We start from the raw sequence: 21838 nt of genomic DNA, 5'->3' as shown, positions 1-21838 counted from the left end.
CGCTGGACGGGCTGTCGAAGAACCCTAGAAAGGAAGATAAATTGAACCAGCCAATTATTGCGAATGCCGCTGCTGCTACCTTTGTTCAAGAGAGGCAACACATCGCCGAGATTGTCAAAAAGGGCACTCAAGGCTCCAATATGAGCTTTGCTGGAATCGACGGACTACATAAGTCGTCGCTGAGCAGCGGAATTCAAATGGCTCCACCACTTTCCATGGGATCGGTAGGATCCAACCCTCTAGTGATGGGAGCAAGTAGCGGTGGAGCAAGTGCTATTGATATGATGGATCCGTCTGTGATGATGAAGCATAACCAGCACAGTCAACCCAACAACCAGGGGAATATGATGCAGGGTAATATGCAGAGCCAAGGAATGGGCTCGATGCAAGGTATGATGCAGCAACAGCAAATGATGATGAATAATAATGCATCTATGCAGTATCCCTCTATGATGGGTAACCCCAGTATGCAGCACCAAGGAATGGGTATGCAAAATAACGGCACCGGGATGGGCATGCAAGGCATGACACCACAGCAACAGCAAATGTATATGATGAGTCAGATGCATGGAGGTGGTAATATGGGTGGCTATAGTCAGCAGCAAGGATCTGGAAATACGTACGGCCAGAATAACACGCAAGGTGGATGGTAATGATTGTTTCACTTTATAGTAGGTGGTACACTAAAGATCTTGGAATGTAGTTCTAGAAATACGGCAGCGTCCAGATTTTGGATGTTGCCTTGACGATTGCCAGTAGATGTGCTGTTTACACCAATAAACTATGAGAGCTTACAATTTCTTTGTACCTATAAGTAAGTCCACTGCCTCGACGGCAGCCCCGACGTTTACCGTCCAACCGCTCCCGCCATACCCGTAACTATGCACTATTCGAATATCACTAGTCGAATCGAGATCCAACTCGCAGCGAGCTGTGGGACGATAGGGTCGAAATCCTGTCCACTCGCCGATAATACGTGCCTTTTCAGTGTTAATTCCAAGGTTGCTGGCATTTTGTAACAAACGATCCCTTTCGACATTCCGAATCGACGGTTCCTTATCTTCCTCCAAATACGATCCACCGACGACGATTGATTTACCTCGCGGAATCAAGTAGCACGGCAATGTATCACTACCCCAGGGTGCTTCTTCTGTCATAATGACGGCGTCGGTGCCATTGATTCCATACGGTCCGTCTCGAACCACATCACGACGCGGGCAATCCTCGCGATCATAGTGCAACAACGTACCGCGGGCACCGACCATTTTGTCATCGTGCAGTATCTCTTTGGCACCAAGGCCCGTTGCATTGACAATACAGTCACAGTCGAGCTGTGCGGCTTCGTTGCGCATCTCATCCAATGAACTGTAGTAGTGTCCACTTTCGACGTTCACATCAGCCCCGGCTTCTTTCAATTCGTTGAGCATGTGCGTGAGCATTGCCGAGGTATTGACAATCGGCGGTTTAAAGAACCAGGCATACAGATAGCCAGCCTGTTTGAGTTCCTCTTCCGGCGGGATTTTTAGTCGATTGATGATATTTTGCCAGGACAGCATCTCCACCGTCAGATGTTGGAACTCAAGACGCGGGTCTTTGGTCCACCCGGGCAATGCGAGTGTTTCCGTTGACTGCCCACGTCTTGGTTCGTACGAATGATCAATAAAGTGTTCCACGGTGGGTCCGCCGTGATTGCGCATCAAATAGACGGCTGGGACGACCTCGACTAAACCTCTCTCACTCTCTTGATGATGTGGCGAGGCTTGCTGCCGAGTTGCCATTGGTAAGAGTTCGTTTAAGGTTTCTTGGGCCCAGCGGAAGGTGCGGGGATCATCGCAATGAAAGGGCATCCAGAGACCTCCTGCTCCTTGGGATGTATTGGAAGGATCGAGGGGAGAACACGGAGCTCTCAAGACCACGGAGACATTGCGCCGGACGAGTTCCAACGCCGTCCGTAGACCGACGGCACCGCTACCGACAACGAGGGCCTTGGAAGCCATTCGTCAAGATCCTCACAAACTGTACAAGCACACACACAGACAGAGAAGCTGTTCCAGCTAGTCCGCTCGTCTCCAATTACTAATGTAAATAGACTAACTATGATCACCAAATAATAGATATATGTACACCAACATAATCCGCAATTGCCTCGTCACCAGTGAAATAAAAGAATAGTTGTCGTAAGTGGATTCCCCGCATTTGCTCACAGTCAGAGGTAGTAAATCTATCACTGTCAATCCTGAAACATCTCGTATTTGGTTTCTTTCCCAATCGTTGACATATCATACACAATTCGCCTACCGTGCTTCTTCTCGGCACCAGACAATTTGCATTGATACCTCTCTTGACTGTGAGAACAGAGATTGCCTTCGTAAGACGACTGACTCTTGCGGTCACCTCTATGCGTTCGCGTGTGTGACGTGTTCATTAACATTCGGGACGAAAACTCACCGGTAAAGATGCAAGCTAACTGTAACCACAGGCTCATTCTGGTCTGGGACAGTTGGAAAGCAAGAGGACTTATTAGTTGTTACCTTTAGTAATCACAAACAGAATCTGGTTGCAGCCTCGTCGTCTCCGTACAATCTTGAGCGATCAGGAATTGCATCCATATCATGAGGACTTCTTGGCTCACGAGACTTTCAACTGCGTTCCTCGCAATTTCAATCATCATTCCCCCCGTCTGCAGTTTTCAGTCTCCTTTAGTGTCGTCACGGACGCAAGAAGGTCGCCTAACGCAACATTCTGCAATTCGGCTCCAAATGAGTGATAACAACAAGAGTAACGGCAAGACCGAGTACAGTCGAGAGCTATATTTGCGGGAAGAAGCCGAGTCACCCTTTCGCAAGGTCCGATTCTTTTTTTATTATTCTCTGGGAGCAGGGGCATTGACGAGTTTGGCCGTATCCGCATCCCGGGTCGCCGCCGCCTTGGCGGGTATCAACACAGATTTGCTTCAAGAAAGTGCGATCAATGTGGGAGTTGATGTGGCTGGCCTGGTCGTCCTTGGTTTGGCCTTTCAGAAAGACAAGGAAGCGCAAGACTCTCGATTGAAACGAGCCTCGAAAGGCGCCGAGCTCGCTCGGCTTACGGTGCGAGGGTCCAAATCGATCATCACCGGGGATCTTCCGAATGTGAACGAAGCGTCCGAAACTTTTACCACATCTCTCGCAAGTATGAGACGTGGCAGGGGTATCGAAAAGCGGGTTGTAATTGCTGCAGCCGGCAAGGAAAAGATCGCTGAAATTCTCGAAGACTCGATCAAGCTGGCAGACTCACTCGTCATGAGTGATTTACTGATAGTTCCTGTTGAAATGCCTCAGGGCCTCTCCCCAAATGTAGAAGGCAAGACTGTACCAGATTGCGTGGCTCTTCCCGTCGGCAATGGATGGAAGGCCATGGTCAACGACGAAGCCGAAGAAGCAATCAAACAAGGTGTAAATATCGAGAAGGAGGGCATTTGCATTATTCTTAAAAAGAACGGTCGCGTTGGGCAAAGGACGAAAGGTATTTTCCTGGGGAAGATGGTCGGCGAAGTCGAGGAGCGTCGGGATCTAGGCTTGGATGTCAAAAATATTTAGACCTGCATGTCGGGCAGCTTGTACGCTAAGATTAGCTATATTTTCCACATCTTTAGAAACAAATGCGCTTCGCCGATTGCAACAGATACTTCCTTGTCACGCTTGTTTGTGTAGGGGTTTCCGTCTTGTCTCCTTCGTTCGCGGCTCTTTACACTCCGGACCTTTCCAACGCCGATTGTTGTAGTTTCTATTTTTACATCCTCAGCGCGGGCAATCGGATGTTCGCAATCTTCGTCCAGAAGACTCGCCAGAGCCGCTAGTTGTGGGTTGCTGAAAAAATCTGACGGCAATCCCTGCATGAAAAGAGGGCACATCGGCTCGTATGCTTCTCGGTCGTTTGTCGTATCCTCTGCTGACCACCGTGAGAAATCGTTTCTCATCGCCCCATCTATCCGCTCTGATCCTCTGTGGCCGTCGAACGTGTGGTGAATGCGAACCACCTCATTGTCTGTTTCGTTCTTGTTGCTGTCCATCGTGTAGCGCGTATACTTTAGTACTGGTAGATGAATGGTTTTGTTTGCTGGATTGGACCTGATTCACGGTAAATGGAAGCTTTCGTTCTAGAGGAGAGGATTTGCGCTTACTGTTTTTATATATTCGCAGTCAGCGTCAAGGGTTTAATTCAAGGGTTGAAAGAGTCGCTTGTTATGTCTAACCATGTAGAAGATTACTATGTAACTGTAAATGTAATACGCATCTTTTCGGAGCGACATAGTTTTGAAATATATCGAGGAGTCCCTACGACACCGTGTTAGATTCCCGTCGCCAAAACTTCGCCACAAAGTCCGATTTCGGTATTTTGGCCGAAGTCGATGTTGGCGTTGTTGTGCACCCTTCGACGAACTCTACATTGCGTTAGACAGGCTCTATAGCACCTTGGCCACTAGAGAAGTGTGGTTTACAAATTGGTATTTTGGAGACCGTGCAAACCTCATGGCAGGCAAACGAGCCAAGTTGTCTCCGGAGCCTTTAAAACCGGCTGAATCCAAAGCATCCACGCCGGTGAAGGGATTGCCATACAGCGGAAATGGCAATCCAAGAGCGCGTGAGTCTCAAAAGCAGCGGAATGTGGCCGAAGCAGAGAGATTTGACAAACATATCGTAACGCCATCGGCTACCGTCAGGAGTACCAACAAAGCTGAATCTTCAGGGACAAATACCCCAACACCGACCAGCTTTAGAGACGCAAAACGTTCCTTGTTTCCTCAGGACTCGCCTTTGATACCTGCTGTTCCAGTCACACCATCTCGTCGTTCACCATGCCGCAAGCAATCTGCTGCCAAGAAGAAACTCATGTTTGGGCGTCTCGTCACCGAAATCACGGTTGCCGAAAACGTGAAACAAGTCTATGGCATTATCCGAAAGCTGACGGGCTCAATTGGAGGGAATGGATCTCATGGACCTATCTATGGGGAATTGACAATGGGATCAATGCAGAAGATGATTAACTTGATGAAGGAATACACAAATTTCTCGTCGTCTAGTCGCTTCATTGACGTCGGGAGCGGAATTGGAAAACCAAATTTGCATGTGGCTCAAGACCCGGGAGTCGATTTCAGTTACGGTATCGAGGTAGAACATGACCGGTGGCTACTGGGATACAGTTGCCTTAAAGCAGTATTTGAGGCGGCGGCTAATCAGGCGCCAGGATTGACTGATGACGAACAGATTCACGGCAAGTGTATCTTCGAACATGCCGATATTCGCTTAGCTCGTTCGTTTGATCCTTTTACGCATGTTTACATGTTTAGTATTGGGTAAGTAGTACAAAACAGAGCGCGGTGCTGGCAAACTCTGCTCTCTCTCTGAAAGACTCTTTTGTCTCACAGATACGGTTTAAAATTGCTCTGTGCTGTCCCTTAGATTTCCACCATCTCTTTGGGTTGAGTTGTCCGAAATGTGGAATCGCAGCTCCTCCTCCTTTTTAATTTGCTACCACGGCCCGAGAGACATTGTACAAAACTACGATTTTGACGTGGAGCTCATTGTACAAACGCCTACGTCAATGCATGGATCCAAAGAAGGCCACATGGGGTATATCTATCATCGCAAGAATAGTACCAGTAGTGGGAAGGAGCCCCTTTGCGATCGCCTTTTTTCCAATGCGTGGGCAAGTGTGAAGAGGGGATCCGAATCTTTACAACGTGAAGTGAATGCTACACTGGAACGGAAAATGAGGCCCAAGGTCTCCACCCGATCTCGGCGTGAATCGGACGGATCACGGGTAGTTGGATCAGAATAGCAGCGAGTGGAATACAGAAAAAGTAAATCATACGTGAAATAAAACTGATATAGGAGTGAAGTTATACGAAAGCATGCAAGTAGGAAAGCAGGAACCTCTAATTAATTGCAAGTTATGTTATCGAACTGTAAAGCAAGTCGATTCGTAGCATGAACCAAGGCTTGTAATTCAAACATGATCAGATTTTGAATTGCTGACTGTGAGTCGCTCGGAGCACCAATCGTACCATACCGCATCACAGTCAGTCAGTCACTTCGATGACGGAAGTTATCAAAGGTGGACTTCTCGAGACAGGCTTCGCTCCGGCAGCAGCTGTCTCTTGCCACATCTGCTTACGGTTAATTGAAAGTTCTTCGAATTGTTCTCCGTAGAGTAGACCTGCCTCTCTCTCTAGAATGTGACCCACTCGACTTAAGCTCTCCAGAAATGAGCGCACCGGTAAATTTGGCTTGCCAAGCAGCTGTCATGGGACAGACAAGGCCTCGGTGCAATCGTATGTTCTCTGTTTGTTGGTTTACAATAATTAAATGGAAAATGGGACTCATCTGGCGTTCAACACCGTAAGAATCACCCAGATGTTCTTCTACATATGGAAAGGTTTTGTTCGTGTCATTCTAAGAAGAAAGACGTCATCCTTAATGTTCTAATCTTAAATAAGAAATTTTCAGAAATAGTGCTGATCACAACGATACGATTGGATAGAGCAGCTGTTCACAGCTGCTTGCGCGGGATGCCACCATCTGCCCGTTTCCGATGTCTTCCCAGATGACGAAAGCTTGTGCGGGGGGTCGGCATATCAACTACACACAACCGTTCCTGTACCGCTGCTCGCTGGTGTGTGCAAATTGGCTACCAAGGACCACTTCTATTCCTTGCGTTGACGCCCTTCTCACATACCAGCGAACGAAGCCGACGACCCTTGTCAGCTTTTATAACATCTGGGAATCACAAGATCCTGACAACATCGAAACGAAGCGAAACAATCTTTGTTTTACAGTGTTACCAAAACACACTATAGAGAAATACACACACATACCCACAAACACTCACAATCGCAGCGTCACCCGAAAAAGCTCAAAAGCAACCCAACAGTAACCATGATCGAGAGTACTACTAGACACAGCGCCAACGGTAGCGAAGGGGACTCGAACGAGGTGGTAAGCCACAGCACGAGAACCCCACTTTCCTCACAGCTGTCTTTGGGTCCCGAACGCATTCCCCCAACTTCAGCAAGAAAGAGTGGTGACGAACTAGTGAAGTATTTTGCTCTTCCTTGGCGGACATTGCTTCGGAAGCTTGCGCGTGTCGGCACGAAGCAACTGTCCGCAGCCGTAGCAGCCACGGGAAGGGCGTACTACAACGTGGGAACAGTGAAGAAATCGGGGATTGGTCATCGCGATGTAGCACCAATGGCAGCGGGGCTGCGGTAGTTACCGAAAAGACCTCCTCGGGAGATGACGTCGAGTCACGTGCCAACACTTCGAATGTCGCGTCTTTATTGGGAGATAGACGATCCCTACCAATGTCTGTAGGCCATGACAATGGTGAAGTGTTTTGCGAACCCTCGGGAGCAGCTCAGCAATTTCATCACTACCCGCATCGCCAGCGAAGACACTCTGAGAGAGAGGGAGCTGGAACTACAGGAGAATTACCCCTGGGCGGGGATCCACTTCAGGATTGCAATTCACACTTACACGCAGCCAATCGCCGTCGAGTCACCGCATCATCACCGCTTTCCAAACATTGTCCTTCTCCAAAGGCATCGTTCGAGGCAATGCTGGCAACCACCACCAGCTCGATTCGCTCAGGAAAAAATGGGGCGGCAAAGAAGAACACAGGATTATCGAAGGGACGAAAGAACACGAAAGGTGTATTGGCACATCATATGGCTGGGACGTATCCGATGCAGAGAACAACTCATCGATTTGCCCAACTACAACAAAAACGCACCGACTCGGATGGGATGACCTCGAATGAACCTCGAGATGCTTTTAAAAAAGCATGGATGAAAATGGATAGTGCTTCCTTCTCAAATGGAAGCCCTTCATCTCCCAGTAGCCGGACTTCCGACGACGACATAGAAGGCTGGAACGGGAGCTACTCTGGAAGTGGCACAGAAGGGGGTTATGCGGCTTCGGCGTCGTCTAACGAAACTCTTTCAGGAGCTGAAAGATCATGCTCGTCTGATTTATCTGCAGAAGCTTTAAAGTTAAGACACATCAACACTTCCTGCAATCCGGACGCTTCTGAGCATGGCAGGAAGCAAGAGTCGACGTTTTCAACATCTTCCGACATTGCCGATTTCAGCTCAGGTGGCTCCGAGTTTGAATCCGTTGACGAAAGCATACCTGACGCGGTATCGGATTCCGCTTCGAACGCATTGTCTTCGAACGGTAGCCGCTTCTTCGACAAAAGAGAGGATGAATTCAAGGCCACCAAACGAAACCATCCAAGACGTCAAGCTTCCATACCTCGCAATCACTTGAGCTTGTCGCAACTTGCAATGCAGAATAGTAATAAAGTTTCGAATCAGACCAACCTGACTGTGAAACCAAGCGCTTGTCACGAAATTAATGGAAAGGCCCCTATTTTAGCCTTGGGAGGAGATGTTATGGCGCACGTCTTGGCATTTTTGGAGCCACCAAAGATCCTGGAGGTTATTACGGCTCCACTCTCGAAAGATTGGCTGAACGCCTTCTCCCATCAGTCAGAGCTTTGGCGTGTGCTCTGTCTTCAGGAGCCTTTGAAGGCTAGAATCGAGAACGAACCGGACAGCGACGACGAATCTTTTACAGGTTCTTTCTCTTCTATCACCGGATCCCAACACCGCCTCACATTTGGCAAGTTTAGACTCTTATACACGGCATTTGTCCGTTGTATGAAATATTTGGCTCGCATTAAGGACGACGCATCAAATGGAAGACCTCTATCGGTGGTAGATTACGGTGTTGCCGACGGCATGGGAAGCCACGACATTGGTTCCAATCAGAATCTTCGACAGTTTCTGGCAAGAAGTAGAGGTGTAAGTTTCCTCACTGGACAGAATGAACAGGCCGATACGCCCCACAGCGGCAGCCGTCATCACGCATTTGCTACTATAACTCAGTCGATTGGAGTCTCGGATAACGGCAGTGCGACTAAATCCAAACGGAAGCATAAGGAGGAGGAGGAATGTATGGCTGTCAAGAAGATGCGACGCTTCGCCAGTGGGCCCTCGGCGCTTACGCAGAGATTGCTCGGACCACCCAGCACCGGAACTCCAGGTAACACCGAGTTGCCATGGTCCTGTGCGATCTTTTCGATCGTTAATTGGATGCTTGCTTTCTCGGATGTGGAGGGTATTCAGACGATGTGCCTGAGAGATTTGCCGTCTTTGCTCGAAGATGAACAACAGCGAATCACTGCCCAGCGAGCAGGACTGACGGACGTGGTACTCCGCGCTATGGTTACGTTTCCCGACAGTAGCCCACTGCACACGGCAGCGTTTCACACCATTGTCCTTCTGGCCCGTCCATTGGGTGGTCGAGAGGGCATGTTGTTCCATACGTCAATGGTGAATTCATCGGGCATCTTCAGTGCTAGCAGTGTGGCCTCTCGCAATGGTAAGAGCGGTATAGCTGTTATGCTTGATTCAATGAAAAGGTTTCAGCAAGACGAAGTACTTCAAGCCATGAGTTGTTGGTCCCTTGTAAATATTGCTCTAGCCCCGGCACAGAAGGAAGTTCTTGTGAATCTTGGTGGTATCGAAGTGACATCCAGGGCTATGTGTGCTCATCCGCATAGCGCTGAAGTTCAATTCCGTGCGCTTTTTGCTCTGATCAATCTTGTAATCCCCTCGCGAGACCAAGGAGAGCCTTTAAGAGGAGAAGTGATTACCGAAAAGGAAATGCTCGATGAAAGTGTTGATCAGATCATCCACCTCGTTCTCCTGGCGATGAAGAACTTTTGCGCATCTGAAGCAATCGTGAATAGAGCGTGCCTTGTTCTTCACAATGTGTCACTTACTCGAGAGTACCACGAAACACTCCTTTGTTGTCCAAACTGTTACCAGATGCTGGAATGGTGCTTGGCCAACTACCCAACTGATCAGGTCCTGCAGCAAAGCGCTTCGGGAACCTTACACCGCCTCCAGCTCACTTTGAACAGTGACGAAATCCTTCGAACTCGATTTGCTACTACTTTACAAGCGCAGCAGCAAATGTCCCTCGAGAATGTGCATAGAGAGGCGATTGTCGCTCATGAGCAGCACGCTCAAAGTCGGACGATATAACTGTAAAATACACCGCCGGAGCACATGTACTGAAATGTTGTTGACAGTGAGTGACTTTTGATTATATTAAATTTGACCATAAGGACGTGATCAACTATTTGACTGAATCGACATGATATTGCTACAACTGTTTGTTAATATACGCACAAACAACGTAGCATCAATGGACAATTGGTCTTCGCGCTTTCTGGTATTAATAGTGAGGAAAATAGGCGCTATACATTAGACTAAACGGTGTAATTTCACGCGATGCCGAAGAAAACGAATAACGCAACCGTTAGGTATCCTCCAGTCCCGTATTGATTCGCGCTGTGTACCAGGTTGTACGTACGCTACTGTCCGTTCACAAGTTACGTATGTCGTCCCGTCCCGTCTCGTGACCTTCCTGTTAACGGGCTACCTCTAGCTCTCCAGAAAGACCAATACGTGTTCCTCCTTTCTCGTAGTTGACTTGTGCCTATACTCATTGCTCATTGCTATCTCAAGCATTCTCGGTAATTCCGGTGCATTAAATTCTGCCTTCAACATGCTAGCTTTCGGGAAAAAAGCGTTTTGTCACGTTCCTTTTTACGCGACGGCATCTCCCAAATCTGTGATGTCTGCTGCTAAGGGGATTCAAAACGGCAATGTCCGAACGCTGGTCATTCGTTCCTCCCGTGTGTCTCCGTATCGCGTTCGCAATCAGGCTGGCGGTGCCTACAGCCCCTTTATGCGAGCGAAGATGCGGGCTCGTCGTGCGCAGGATCAGAAACCGTCTCTGGAAATGGCGCTGGCCATGCCCCTATCGGCTCAGGAAATGGACAATTCGAGTTTGGCAACACTAGGTGCGATGGGAAACCATGCGGCGCGCGAAGAAATACTGAAGCGACACATAATGTCGGTAGACAAAATTTCGTACGATAGGGCCTGTGAGACTTTCCAAGAAATCGAAAACAAAAACAGGCAAGGAATGATCTTCTTGTCCTTGCCGTATCAGATTGGGATCGCCATGGGCGTGACCGCCGCGTTTGCGTCAATTCCGCTTGTCTTTGACTTACCCACTGCCGAATGGTTCAACGAGCATTTTGTGACGACAGACGTGCCGGAACCGAAAGATTTGGAAACCATGTTGGAAGTGGGTTCTTGGACGTGGAACTGGATGGAACCGCCCCTCGGTCAAATCTCGTTTTTCTTGCTGTGCCTGCAGTATTCGCGCGCGCAACTGGATAACTTGGGCATTAAGCCATATACAAGCAAGATTAAGCGAATGCGTGGGGAGCGTCTGGCAACCGCTTTTCCACAGTACGACCCGAGAATTCTAATTGGTTATTCCGAATCAGCCAAAGTCTTTTTGGCATAGTGCGTTGCCCTGAATGATTGCTTTCCATGCATCGTTCCAATCAAATATTAGAAAATGCCGGATCCCTTAGCTTAATCCCATACCCTACTAGTTGCGAATACATACAACACTCAATGTAATGACGACGTCCAAACTTTTCGAATCCGTCCAATCCTCTGCATCGCCTCTTAGCTACATCTGAGGGCATCTTATCTTTTTGCTAGCTAGAACCAAGCTTCCAGATCTGCCTTTTTCTTGACAATCTTGGAGATCTCTTCAGGCGTAAACTGGAGGACTGTTCCAATGGCGCCCTCCATATGATCCTTCACTTGTGGATCTGACGTCAGATAATTGACCATCAAGTTGCGTAAATAAGACAATTTGGCGTCGGCCGAGGACGAGTCAGGCGCAAAGCTAGGAAGAATCGATGTGCTGGTGCCAGCTCCGCGTTGCTGCGATTCAAAAATTTCCTTCGCCTTTTTCCGGTAGAGACGGAAAGACTCTTTCAAGTCCCGATATTTGCGTTCGTACTTGTCTCCACTTTCTTCGTCTACTCTGACCGCTTCCGTTTGTAGCTTTGACTGCAGATCTTCTTTTTCTTTCAGAACGTGTTCATAGCGTTGCCGCCATTGAGCTGCCAAGAGCGCTTCCGAGCCGACAGACTTCAAAGCTTCATTTTCTGAGGCTAGAGCTTCGTAGGCATCTTTCCAGTGCGCTTCTTGGGCAGCCAGCTCGGCCTTAAGGCGCTCTACCGAGGATCGATCGTTTTGGTGATGTGTAGACATTGTGTCCAATATTCCGTTAGATTGGGATACGGTGTTACCTTCAATCCGCCGTGTAGCCGACTGTACATGATTATTTTGCAAATCGCGAATTTGCGCATCCAATTGCTTTCGAGCCAACTCAGAGCGCACTCGAAAACGACGGAACTCTTCCGTGGCGGATGAAATTTGAGATTGAGTTTGGCTTTGTAGTCTTGCCGATTGCTCGGGCGACAACGAGTATGGAGGTAGTGTCAAGGGCTCACCAGAATCGCGACGGATATAGTCCGACAACTCCGCTTCAGTATCAAATCGCTTCCATTCCTTGAATCGTTTAGATGTGTTGTCCGTATCGGAATAACTCTCCAGCTCGATCAATGCCCAAAATTCGTCCTGCCCAGTAGCCGCAATGGGAACCTTGACACGCTGTAAAACACGAAAAATGTCAATCGTGGTATTGCCGTCGACTGAAGTTCCTCCCCTCTCGCTGTTGGTGTCTAAAGCAGCGACTTCAGAAGAGCGTTCTTCATTTATTTGCTGCAGTTGCGATTGAAGTTCCGCTGTTTCATGTCGCAAGGTCTCTATCTCCTCTTCCTGCTGCTGAATACGCTCTTTCGCCAGTTTCAGCAGACTTTTGTATTTGCCATTGGCTTCGTTTAGTCGCTTTAGTTGTACCGATAATCGAGCGGTCGTCGCTTTGTCATTGGCCGCGACTGGTTCTGAAGCTTTTGCTACGGTCTGGTCTTCCATTGCAAAGTTCGAGATCGATGGTCAAGGAATCTCTGTGAATTTGTGCCGTGTCTGGCTCGATAGCAGATGCACGATGACCCAGAGCCAAGAATGGCTGAGAGTACCACGAGCTTTACAAGCGTCTCTAGCACTCACTCTCTACGAAGCTTGCTTTCTTTATTTTTCGATTTGGGCGACGACGTTGACCTTGGGTCTTTCAAGTTCTTCGACTGGTTCTATTTGTATGGACTCCCTGTCGAAGTTGCAAGTGACACAGCGAATTTATTTAGAGGCTCGGTGTGTTTTTTTCGTTTCTCGTGTTTTTTTTTGGAAAGAGCCAAGCCGTCTGTCTAGCTAGTAGGAACGACCAAGTTTACTGTTAAATGTATTCTGTAAAGCTATTGACTGAGAAACACGCTTTGATGCCTAGCTAGATCCGTACAAATACAGTCTCCATGATGCGGATATTAAGCCAGCGAAGCCCTCCTTTTAGAAAATCACTGATACTTCGTTGTATCTCTTGAGCACTTCTCTGGTTGGTGTATGCATGGATCAACACAATCATCAGTTGTGCGAAGTTTCAGACGATCGGCAGGATATTTGTGCCGGGCAATAAGTATGCGAACGTTTGGGTTGCGGTTGCGACTACAAGTGGGCGTTTCAAAGTGAACGGTGGCAAACGAAGTCTGCATCGCTTCCTCAAATTGTCTGTGAATTGTACTCAATCGTTCTTTGAAACTTATGTAGACAGCCGTCTTTTCATTCGACAATGTATGTATCGTCTTGACCAAAGCAATGGGATCGTACAATGAAGCCACAACATCGGCACCAATAATGACATCAAAGGCAGAAAATGAGAAATCCTTTTGTCCCCAATCCAAGACGTATGTCGCCACTTTTCCAAGAGCAGCCCTATTTTGTGGTAGCGCTGGTGAGTCATCCACAGAGTTGGCATCGCCCGTAACAATTCGAGAAGATTCGAAATTCCTAGCTACATTTCGGCGGAGTAAGGGCATTAGACTGGGAAGATCAGTCAGATCCAATTGTACGCCTCTCACGACCTTGGCAACCATTATGCCAGCCAGACCGGTTCCAGAGCCAAGTTCCAAAACTCTAGTGGCCTTACCAGAGATCGCTTCACGTGTAATTTGCCAACGTGCACGCTTGTGAATCAAGTACTCGCCCAGTATAAAAGCTGCATCCCAGCATAGGCCTCCTTTTCCCAAATGTTTGTCTTGCTCAATAATCAAACGGCCGCTACCAGTATGCTCAGCCCATGTTCCGTAGTCAAGAAACCGATAATTTATATGCTTGAGATCATCGTAAAACTTCTGTGCACTTAGAAAAGATTCGTAGGAAAACAGGATACTACCGTCATTTAGTTTTGTGCAGCCCATATCCACAGTGTTTGTTAGATTGTCGATTTCGGCCGTCGCGGTCTCTTCGAAAGCACGCGCGGCTTCGTCTTCAAGATCAAGCTGTCTCAAGCGACGAAGAACAGCGCCGCGTTGCATGAGCGTCTCTGCGGGATCATCATCCTCGACACTAGTGTCTCCAGTTCCCCTTAGTGTTGGTTGGATGATTGAAAATGACGAATTCTGAGACGTGATAGTAGATGGAAGGAGGGATGACAAGTCCATGGTCCATTGCTGGCTTGAGAATTGTGACGAGATTTCCACATATCGTATGGGGCTGCTACATGTCTCGATATGTCGGTCCGATAATTCGATCCAATCCAAATTACTTCGCAAAAATCGATTTTGTCGCTAGGATAATATGATCCAATCAGAGTAATCTTATGTTTCGAGCGAATGAGAGTTGACTTGTGATGTTTTGTCTGCATTTTTCGTGTTCCACGTCCACCACACACGGAAAGAAAACAAAGTATACTTTACACCAGGGAACTAACAGAACTGTTTCTCCCTGTTATCGCACACAACAGGGATGGCAAGTCAGTTGAATTTCTGGTCACTCCTCTTCTAATCCAGGGATCATAATAGATATCAAAGATGACGCATTTGAACAGAGTATCTTGCGGTTCGTTGCTTTTTATGTGCGTATCGCTGGTAGACGGTTTTGTGTCCAATCCTTCGACAACACTCCGAGACGGAACAAATACACTTTTCATTGGAATAGACGCACCCCGTACTATTCCACAGCACGCTCGTATAGTACATAAGAGGCGAGATCGTGTTTCAGCTTTGATCATTAGTGCGCGCAACCAGAAGGAAAACAACTTCTTTGATGATGTGGACGATTTCAATGGTTACGATGGAGACTTCGTCCGAAGCGTCGGCGAAAGCCAAGAAGAGCGAGACTTGCAAAGCGTAGCACGGCGAAGTGATGTCACCTACGAGGATGACTCACCTGTCAGATATTCCGTGAGACGGAAAGACGTCTATTACGATGAAGAATACGACAGCTACGAGGATTACGGGGACGAGATAGACGGGCGAGAAGAAGAGGACCGTCAAGCTCCTGGAAATTTTTGGTCCAACCCTGTGGGTAGTTTGGATCGTTCGGCACCTCCACGTCGACCTCCGAAGAGATCTGGCTCGCCCGATAATTTGTCCTCCACGAGGCCGATACGGAATCCCGCTCGAAAAACACCAGTCCGCACTGGTCCCCCAGGGCCACCCCCGCCTGTACGCGATCTGTACAATCGACTCTTCTGGTATGGCTTTGATCCAGCCGAAACCTCAACAAACGCCGATCGGACCATGTTCGGTGGTACCAAAGGTAAATTTAATGGGCTCATGTACCTGGAAGATGGTGTGGGAGCAATGCCGAAAGAAAGGCGAAGGCGAACTCCACGGAACTACGACGATAGTGTACTTTCTGGTTCAGATGACTACTTTTACGACGACGACGACAGGGACGAAGATCGGGATCAAGTCGACTTGTATGAGGATTTTAAGGGAAAATCTCAAGACGAAGAAAGGAAGCGTCCTTTATCAACAAAGGGAATTTCACCCAACGTTTCATCGGTACCAAAAGTGGCAGAGACGCTTCGGACATCTGTTACGCCGCCGTACGACCCACCAAGGCCTATGCCTTCTCGTCCAACACGGATACGAAATTTACAGCCAACAAGTCGCCCGTCCCGACGCCGCCGCGATCGTCCGCGTGATCAGTACGGGGATACAGATATCGACAGCTCGTGGTTTGATGGTGATAGTGTATCAAGTAAAGTCTCCAACTGGTTCACCAATGAAGAAGACGAATTTGTTGAGTACGATCGTCAGAATCGAAAAGCCGAACATCGACGGCCGAATCGACGCCAAGACGACTCTATTTGGTCCCCCTTTAATGCACTTGATACATTCTTAGGTCTAAATCGTGACCGATTGGGCGAAAAAGCCGACGCATACAATCGCCAAATGGGGATCCCTATGGAAAGTGAAGATGAGGATCAACCATATTCACCGATAGATAATAAACTTTACAACCCACGGCCGCGACGTCGAAAGGGATATGCCTATCAATACAACGACGAGGAAGATCAGTCCGGCGTAAACGTATACACTGTTCTCGATGATGACGAGAATGAGTATGGGACGTGGGTCAAGAATGATGTTATTGATGCTGTGGTACAGCCCATACCAGAAGCTCCAAAGAAGTCAGTAATTGACAATGAGCCAGGAACGAAACGAAATCTTTCGTGGGGAAAGCGTGCTTTGGCGGTAGAAAGAGTACCGCCCACTGGCATTCCAGCATGGGGTCCTACCGGCGATCTTGGGATGGACGCCCGGGCAAAGGCTATCTCTGACGCACTCGAGGACATACTTGAGGCTAAAAACAAGGTTTCTAAAAAAGAAGAACTAGTGATGAAAGCACGGGAGGATGTTTCTATTCTTAGGATTGATACCGAGCTGGAACGAAAGCGCCTAAGGAAGAGTCGTCTAGATCCCCGGTTAATCCAAGACACTGTACGAAAGCTAGATCTGAAAGTGGACGATGCAGCGCGGTCACTGCGATACGCACAAGCACAGCTCAAAAAGGCAAAAGATGAGCTCTCGGATTTGGAAGCTCGACATTGGGCTGTCTTAGGCTGCTATGATTCTGATCAAGTAGAAGCAAATATTATGGCGGCCATGCAGGAATTGGAAGAGACTGAGCCTGCTGTTCGTCGAATTTTGGAAAAGAAGGATGTCGAATCTAATCCCAGGAATGAAGCATTGCGTGAAAATGAAGTAACTTCTGAACAAGCGAAACTCAACTTTGTTGAAATGAACGAGGATGCACAATAGTACTGAAGCATCATTCACGGTTTCCCTTTCCCTGCCAATCCGATACACGGGGCGTTGGCTTCCTAGTATTTTTAATCGGCAATATTTTTCAACATGTACAGCTTTTTGTCTAGCCGTCATTGCTTTTGGGATGTTAACAGCAAAGGGATGTGTTGGTGAAATAGTAGTCATCAATGCTTCGCGCCGGTGAAAACGATGGCAGACTTACTGTCAATCTAGCATCACCGAATGGCAACTTTATACTGCATGATACTAGTAGCCGATTCGATTGAAGAAATGAAAGTGTAAATGTAAATCACTGTCACCGTGAGCCATGGTCTTTGTTGACCGTAACGTGACAAGGAATACCTTGATTTTTCAGAACCCGGTCATAAGAGATTTTCCAGTGGATTCGAGTCGATTCGGCACACACAAACATAAGCAAAAATTAGCACAGGCAGAGTGCTTCCATTCCGGAAAGCAAGTCGTTGGTTCTGACCTTCTGATACCAACGCTGATACCAACGCTATACATTGACTGTGAGCACATTTACCTAAATACCGTCCAAAATTGCTGAAATGCCTCCAATTTTGACTCAAGTGGCACGGAGCTCCGATGCGTTGCCGTTGATAGCGACATCAACCCCAACGCACAACCTCTCTGTCTCACAAAAGCAGCAACAAGATGCAAAGCAGCTTATGCGCAGTATGACAGCTGGGTAAGTTTCATTCCCATCATAATATCATTTCTGCAGGCGCTGACAGCGAGCGGACTTTTTTCTCATTCGAGTATTCATAATTCGTCGCGTTACAGGAACCCGAATAAGATGAGTATTCAGTCTGAACGGATGGTCTTTTACTACATGCAACGCGATAATCTATGTTTTTTAACCTTGACGGAAGATAGTTATCCCAAAAGACTGGCATTTCTTTATTTGGAAGAAGTAGCCGACGCTGTACTGCAAGAGCTCGTCCGAGAGTTTGGTACCGATGTACGTATTTGTTATAAGCAGAAGGTGGCATAGTATTCATTTCCGATCGCATGCTTAAGCTCGCAACTCATTTTGTTGACTTTAAATGAACCATCAGTGGCGGGCAAATGTTGACCAGGCGGCGCGTCCATTTCAGTTTATTCATTATGATCCCATAATTCAACGAAAACAGCGAGAGTTTCGTGACCAACGGGATGTAAAGAACAAATCCAAATTGCAGGAAGACTTGGGCGAGATCCAGTCCATAATGAAAAAGAACATTGACGAAATTCTGAATCGGGGTGAGAAGCTTGATAACGTCTCAAATATATCCAACGAGTTGCGCAGCAAATCAAAAGACTTCAAGTGGGGTACTAAGAAACTCACCTGGCAAGCACGGATGCAACAGTACGGTCCCATGGTAGTCGGTGCTTCTATCATTTGCATTGTGCTTTACGTCAAGATCTTTCACATTGGTTTCTGACGAGCTGAAATACTGACTATTTGTGGACTGCCGGTGTGTACGTTGCCTTTGGGAAAGATAAGGTAGAACCCTCATAATTGTGTATATTCTGCTCAGTCTTTTCGCGCCTCCACATTCACCATTATACGTACCTAATCATGTATCCATTCACCGTCATACAGATCCCAACATGTTCAATGGATGCAGAGGTAGAATGAATGCTCGATACAAGTACCTAATTGAACTGTAGTTTTTTACTGACGATTGCCGGAATCTGATCCCCGTTTTGCTATCAGTTTTTATTCATGGATCACAATCACATTTCCTCGCTTGGAACAGACGTCACTGTTCGTGAACTTCATCGGTTACACTTGCGAGCACGACTGTCATAGTCCAACGAATAGGTAGACAAAAAAGTCGTCGCTGTACGGTGTCACGACAAACGTAAGATTTCAAGTTAAATTTGGTTTTGTGAAACGGCGTATGTGCAACGTGGAGCCAAAGATAACAGTCCTGCAGAGGATGAGAGATTGAGATGAGCATTGAGGAAAGGCAATCAATTGTTGCGCAAAAAAAGACAGGCAACGAAAGAGAACACTCACTGTCAGAAAAACGTTTCGGAACATCTCTTGCTTTTGTGATAAAGAAGAGGGTGTTGCTTGATACTGCACTGTTTGGGTCGTTCGATTTGGAGCGCGATGCGGCTTTCAGCGATCGCAATCTTTATCACAGCGGCATCCGACCAAGGTGTGTCCTTTCCATGGCGACGAACACCACTGCAATGCCGAGGTGGAGGTAACGACAACACGGCTACGGGGATGAGTCCGACTTCAAGCCAGCAAAGCCATCCTGGGCAGCACATTTCACATTTGGAGCAGCAAGGGCAGTACCAAGGATCGCCCCAACAATCTGGCCTGCCGCCTGATCTACCGTCATACGATGATCCTTACAATCGTCCAAATACGCCACAATTGTATGCTTCTTCTGACGTCTCTCAACAAAGACAAGGAGAAGATTTCTATGCCGCAGGTCCTCCACCACCACCTCAACTACCGGGCGCTGAGAGCTTGCCCCCGGGTTTGAGTAACCCGTATTACGAAGAGGAAGGAGAAGACCAGGAACCATTACCGTTCGAAACGGAAGGCATGCCGGAAGATCCAAACTGGGATACTCCCGGATCCGCCACTGCTAACGGCAATGCGGGGAACGGGGATGCGGAACGCAACATGGACTTGTCGAGCTTTGACAAGGATTATATTCTACGAGGACTCGCTCGCTTGTATCGAAAAAAGATTCTTCCGTTGGAGCTTTCGTCTCGGTACGGCCATTTCCATTCCCCACCACTTTCCCCTTCCGACTTTGCGGCGCCACCCATGATTCTTTTACTCGGACAATACAGTGTTGGCAAGACATCCTTTGTAAAATATCTCTTGGGTCGGGACTTTCCAGGAATTCGGGTCGGACCAGAGCCAACCACCGATCGCTTTACCGCCGTTTTGTGGGGACAGCAAGACAAGGTTGTCCCGGGTGCGGCTCTCTGCTCACAGCAAGATCGACCATTTACAGGTCTGAGTCCATTCGGAAACAACTTTTTATCCCGTATGGAGGGGGCGGAACTGAACGCTCCGATTCTACGCAACATTACCATTGTCGATACGCCCGGTATTTTGAGCGGGCAAAAGCAACGATCGCGAAACTACGACTACGAAGCCGTGATGAAGTGGTTCGCGGAACGAGCCGATCTCGTCATTGTCATGTTTGACGCGCACAAGTTGGACATCTCCGATGAGCTCAAGGCAGTCATGGAGCTCATGATCCCACACCTGGATAAGATACGGGTTGTGCTCAACAAGGCCGACAGTATATCTACCCAACAACTGATGCGTGTGTACGGGGCTCTCATGTGGTCACTGGGAAAAGTTATGAACACGCCAGAAGTGTGCCGCGTCTACATGGGTAGCTTTTGGGACGCGCCTTTGCAGAACACGGAACAGGCGGAACTACTGCAGCGGGAAGAAATGGATTTGCTGCACGACATAATGGCGTTGCCCCAGCAAGCCGTTATGCGACGCATCAACGAGCTCGTCAAGCGTGCACGGAGCGTCAAAGTCCACGCCTACATCATTCACTACTTGCGGAAACAGTTGCCGTATACGTTTGGTAAACGAGAGAAGCAGCGACGGTTGATTGGCCGGCTGGAATCTGAGTTCTTGGCGGCTGCTCGAAGATACGGCTTACCGAAAGGAGACTTTCCGGCGTTGGAACCAATGCGACAAGCATTGTACGAAATCAAGGATCTGAGTGAATTTCCCAAGCTGGACAAGAAATTGCTTCGAGAAATGGACAAGGTGTTCTCACAGGACATCCCTCTGCTATTGGAAAAGGCACGGAATCATTAGTAGACCAACTTTTGGAAGCTAGAAACGAGAAGTACAGGCGATGATACTACTGTTCGAAGCCTTCCTGTCGAGTGCGTGCGTGCGGGTGCTTGGATGGGGACAGGTTAGATTTCTAGAAAGACGATTGATGCATTGTTCCTTGTTTCTGTATTGACTCTGAAAGTGAACGTTAGGCCATGACTATGCTTATTCTGTCTGCGCTGGCTTGGCTACGGGTGCGGCAGGGGCTTCCGAAATGTTATACTCGGATGGCTTGGTCAAGGAATGCAGTTCGTAAATGATTGGCGTCCGGTTAATATCGGAAAGACGATGTTTTTTGGGTCGTTTGGCTTTGGCCCATTTCGCGGCCTTATCTTTCACGTGCTTGGCAAAGCATACCGTACTGTAGGTAGCAATAAAGAGTGGGTGGGTTGGATCCTCTCGTACAGTGAGACACAGACATTCGACTCGAGAATAGGAACAACAGTTACGGTTGGATCGGTCCCAGTCCAGTCCCGGTACCATCAACTCGTGAAACACGATAGCCATCACGACAGCCCCGCAATCCACCGAATCGACGGGAAGATGTATGTATGCATGATGTCTTGTACCTACCTGGTTCGTTGTTGCACTCCGAAAGGTTGGGGAGCAAAGGCTGAAGCAGCCGCCAAAAGAAGGGCGAACAGTAGAACAACAGTTTTGATCATGGTGACGAGATGGTGTAGTTTGTAACAATCACAACGCTCTCACAGTCAGAGTCCACAACAAACCAACGCAAGGAACGGGGAGGGGATGGATTGTGTGTGGCGACGACTGACAGTGAGCGCGAACGGCAAAACAATCGAGTCGAAGGAATCCAACGATATCGTGCGAGGAACGCGGCAAAGGGTACGTCAGTTT

The 21838-nt window shown here is 48.1% G+C and overlaps 10 protein-coding genes across 10 annotated transcripts; 7 read left to right on the top strand and 3 right to left on the bottom strand.

Moving 5' to 3' along the window:
- Positions 1-847: 847 nt before the first annotated feature.
- Positions 848-2145, bottom strand: PHATRDRAFT_43271 (predicted protein; the record flags this gene model as incomplete). Its single annotated transcript, XM_002176954.1, has 2 exons — positions 1038-2145; positions 848-886 (listed from the first exon to the last, which is right to left on the bottom strand). Exons 1-2 carry the CDS (start codon positions 1995-1997, stop codon positions 848-850), a joined length of 999 nt encoding a protein of 332 aa, XP_002176990.1. The 5' UTR covers positions 1998-2145.
- A 298-nt stretch (positions 2146-2443) lies between these two features.
- PHATRDRAFT_43270 (predicted protein) lies at positions 2444-3578 on the top strand (the record flags this gene model as incomplete). The annotated part of the gene is made up of 1 exon (XM_002177496.1): positions 2444-3578. Exon 1 carries the CDS (start codon positions 2613-2615, stop codon positions 3576-3578), a length of 966 nt encoding a protein of 321 aa, XP_002177532.1. The 5' UTR covers positions 2444-2612.
- Positions 3579-4438: 860 nt separating this feature from the next.
- PHATRDRAFT_43269 (predicted protein) lies at positions 4439-5883 on the top strand. The gene is made up of 2 exons (XM_002177495.1): positions 4439-5335; positions 5442-5883. The coding sequence occupies exons 1-2, from the start codon at positions 4512-4514 to the stop codon at positions 5818-5820; spliced, it is 1203 nt and encodes a 400-aa protein (XP_002177531.1). The 5' UTR covers positions 4439-4511; the 3' UTR covers positions 5821-5883.
- A 989-nt stretch (positions 5884-6872) lies between these two features.
- Positions 6873-10345, top strand: PHATRDRAFT_43268 (predicted protein). Its single transcript, XM_002177494.1, has 2 exons — positions 6873-7171; positions 7192-10345. The coding sequence occupies exons 1-2, from the start codon at positions 6918-6920 to the stop codon at positions 10088-10090; spliced, it is 3153 nt and encodes a 1050-aa protein (XP_002177530.1). The 5' UTR covers positions 6873-6917; the 3' UTR covers positions 10091-10345.
- Positions 10346-10616: 271 nt separating this feature from the next.
- On the top strand, positions 10617-11429 carry PHATRDRAFT_32443 (predicted protein; the record flags this gene model as incomplete). The annotated part of the gene is made up of 1 exon (XM_002177493.1): positions 10617-11429. One exon carries the CDS (start codon positions 10617-10619, stop codon positions 11427-11429), a length of 813 nt encoding a protein of 270 aa, XP_002177529.1.
- Positions 11430-11632: 203 nt separating this feature from the next.
- On the bottom strand, positions 11633-13129 carry PHATRDRAFT_43267 (predicted protein; the record flags this gene model as incomplete). Its single annotated transcript, XM_002176953.1, has 1 exon — positions 11633-13129. The coding sequence occupies exon 1, from the start codon at positions 12917-12919 to the stop codon at positions 11633-11635; it is 1287 nt and encodes a 428-aa protein (XP_002176989.1). The 5' UTR covers positions 12920-13129.
- Positions 13130-13395: 266 nt separating this feature from the next.
- Positions 13396-14538, bottom strand: PHATRDRAFT_32441 (predicted protein; the record flags this gene model as incomplete). The annotated part of the gene is made up of 1 exon (XM_002176952.1): positions 13396-14538. One exon carries the CDS (start codon positions 14536-14538, stop codon positions 13396-13398), a length of 1143 nt encoding a protein of 380 aa, XP_002176988.1.
- Positions 14539-14888: 350 nt separating this feature from the next.
- Positions 14889-17148, top strand: PHATRDRAFT_43266 (predicted protein; the record flags this gene model as incomplete). The annotated part of the gene is made up of 1 exon (XM_002177492.1): positions 14889-17148. Exon 1 carries the CDS (start codon positions 14908-14910, stop codon positions 17146-17148), a length of 2241 nt encoding a protein of 746 aa, XP_002177528.1. The 5' UTR covers positions 14889-14907.
- Positions 17149-17705: 557 nt separating this feature from the next.
- Positions 17706-18695, top strand: SybE (predicted protein; the record flags this gene model as incomplete). Its single annotated transcript, XM_002177491.1, has 3 exons — positions 17706-17845; positions 17941-18118; positions 18216-18695. 3 exons carry the CDS (start codon positions 17706-17708, stop codon positions 18579-18581), a joined length of 684 nt encoding a protein of 227 aa, XP_002177527.1. The 3' UTR covers positions 18582-18695.
- A 1091-nt stretch (positions 18696-19786) lies between these two features.
- On the top strand, positions 19787-20959 carry PHATRDRAFT_8770 (predicted protein; the record flags this gene model as incomplete). The annotated part of the gene is made up of 1 exon (XM_002177490.1): positions 19787-20959. One exon carries the CDS (start codon positions 19787-19789, stop codon positions 20957-20959), a length of 1173 nt encoding a protein of 390 aa, XP_002177526.1.
- Between the last annotated feature and the right edge of the window lie 879 nt (positions 20960-21838).

The sequence above is a fragment of the Phaeodactylum tricornutum genome, chromosome 1, assembly GCF_000150955.2.
Source record: "Phaeodactylum tricornutum CCAP 1055/1 chromosome 1, whole genome shotgun sequence".
In the NCBI taxonomy this organism is placed as follows: Eukaryota; Bacillariophyta; class Bacillariophyceae; order Surirellales; family Neidiaceae; genus Phaeodactylum; species Phaeodactylum tricornutum.
This window is presented reverse-complemented; position numbering and strand designations above follow the sequence as displayed.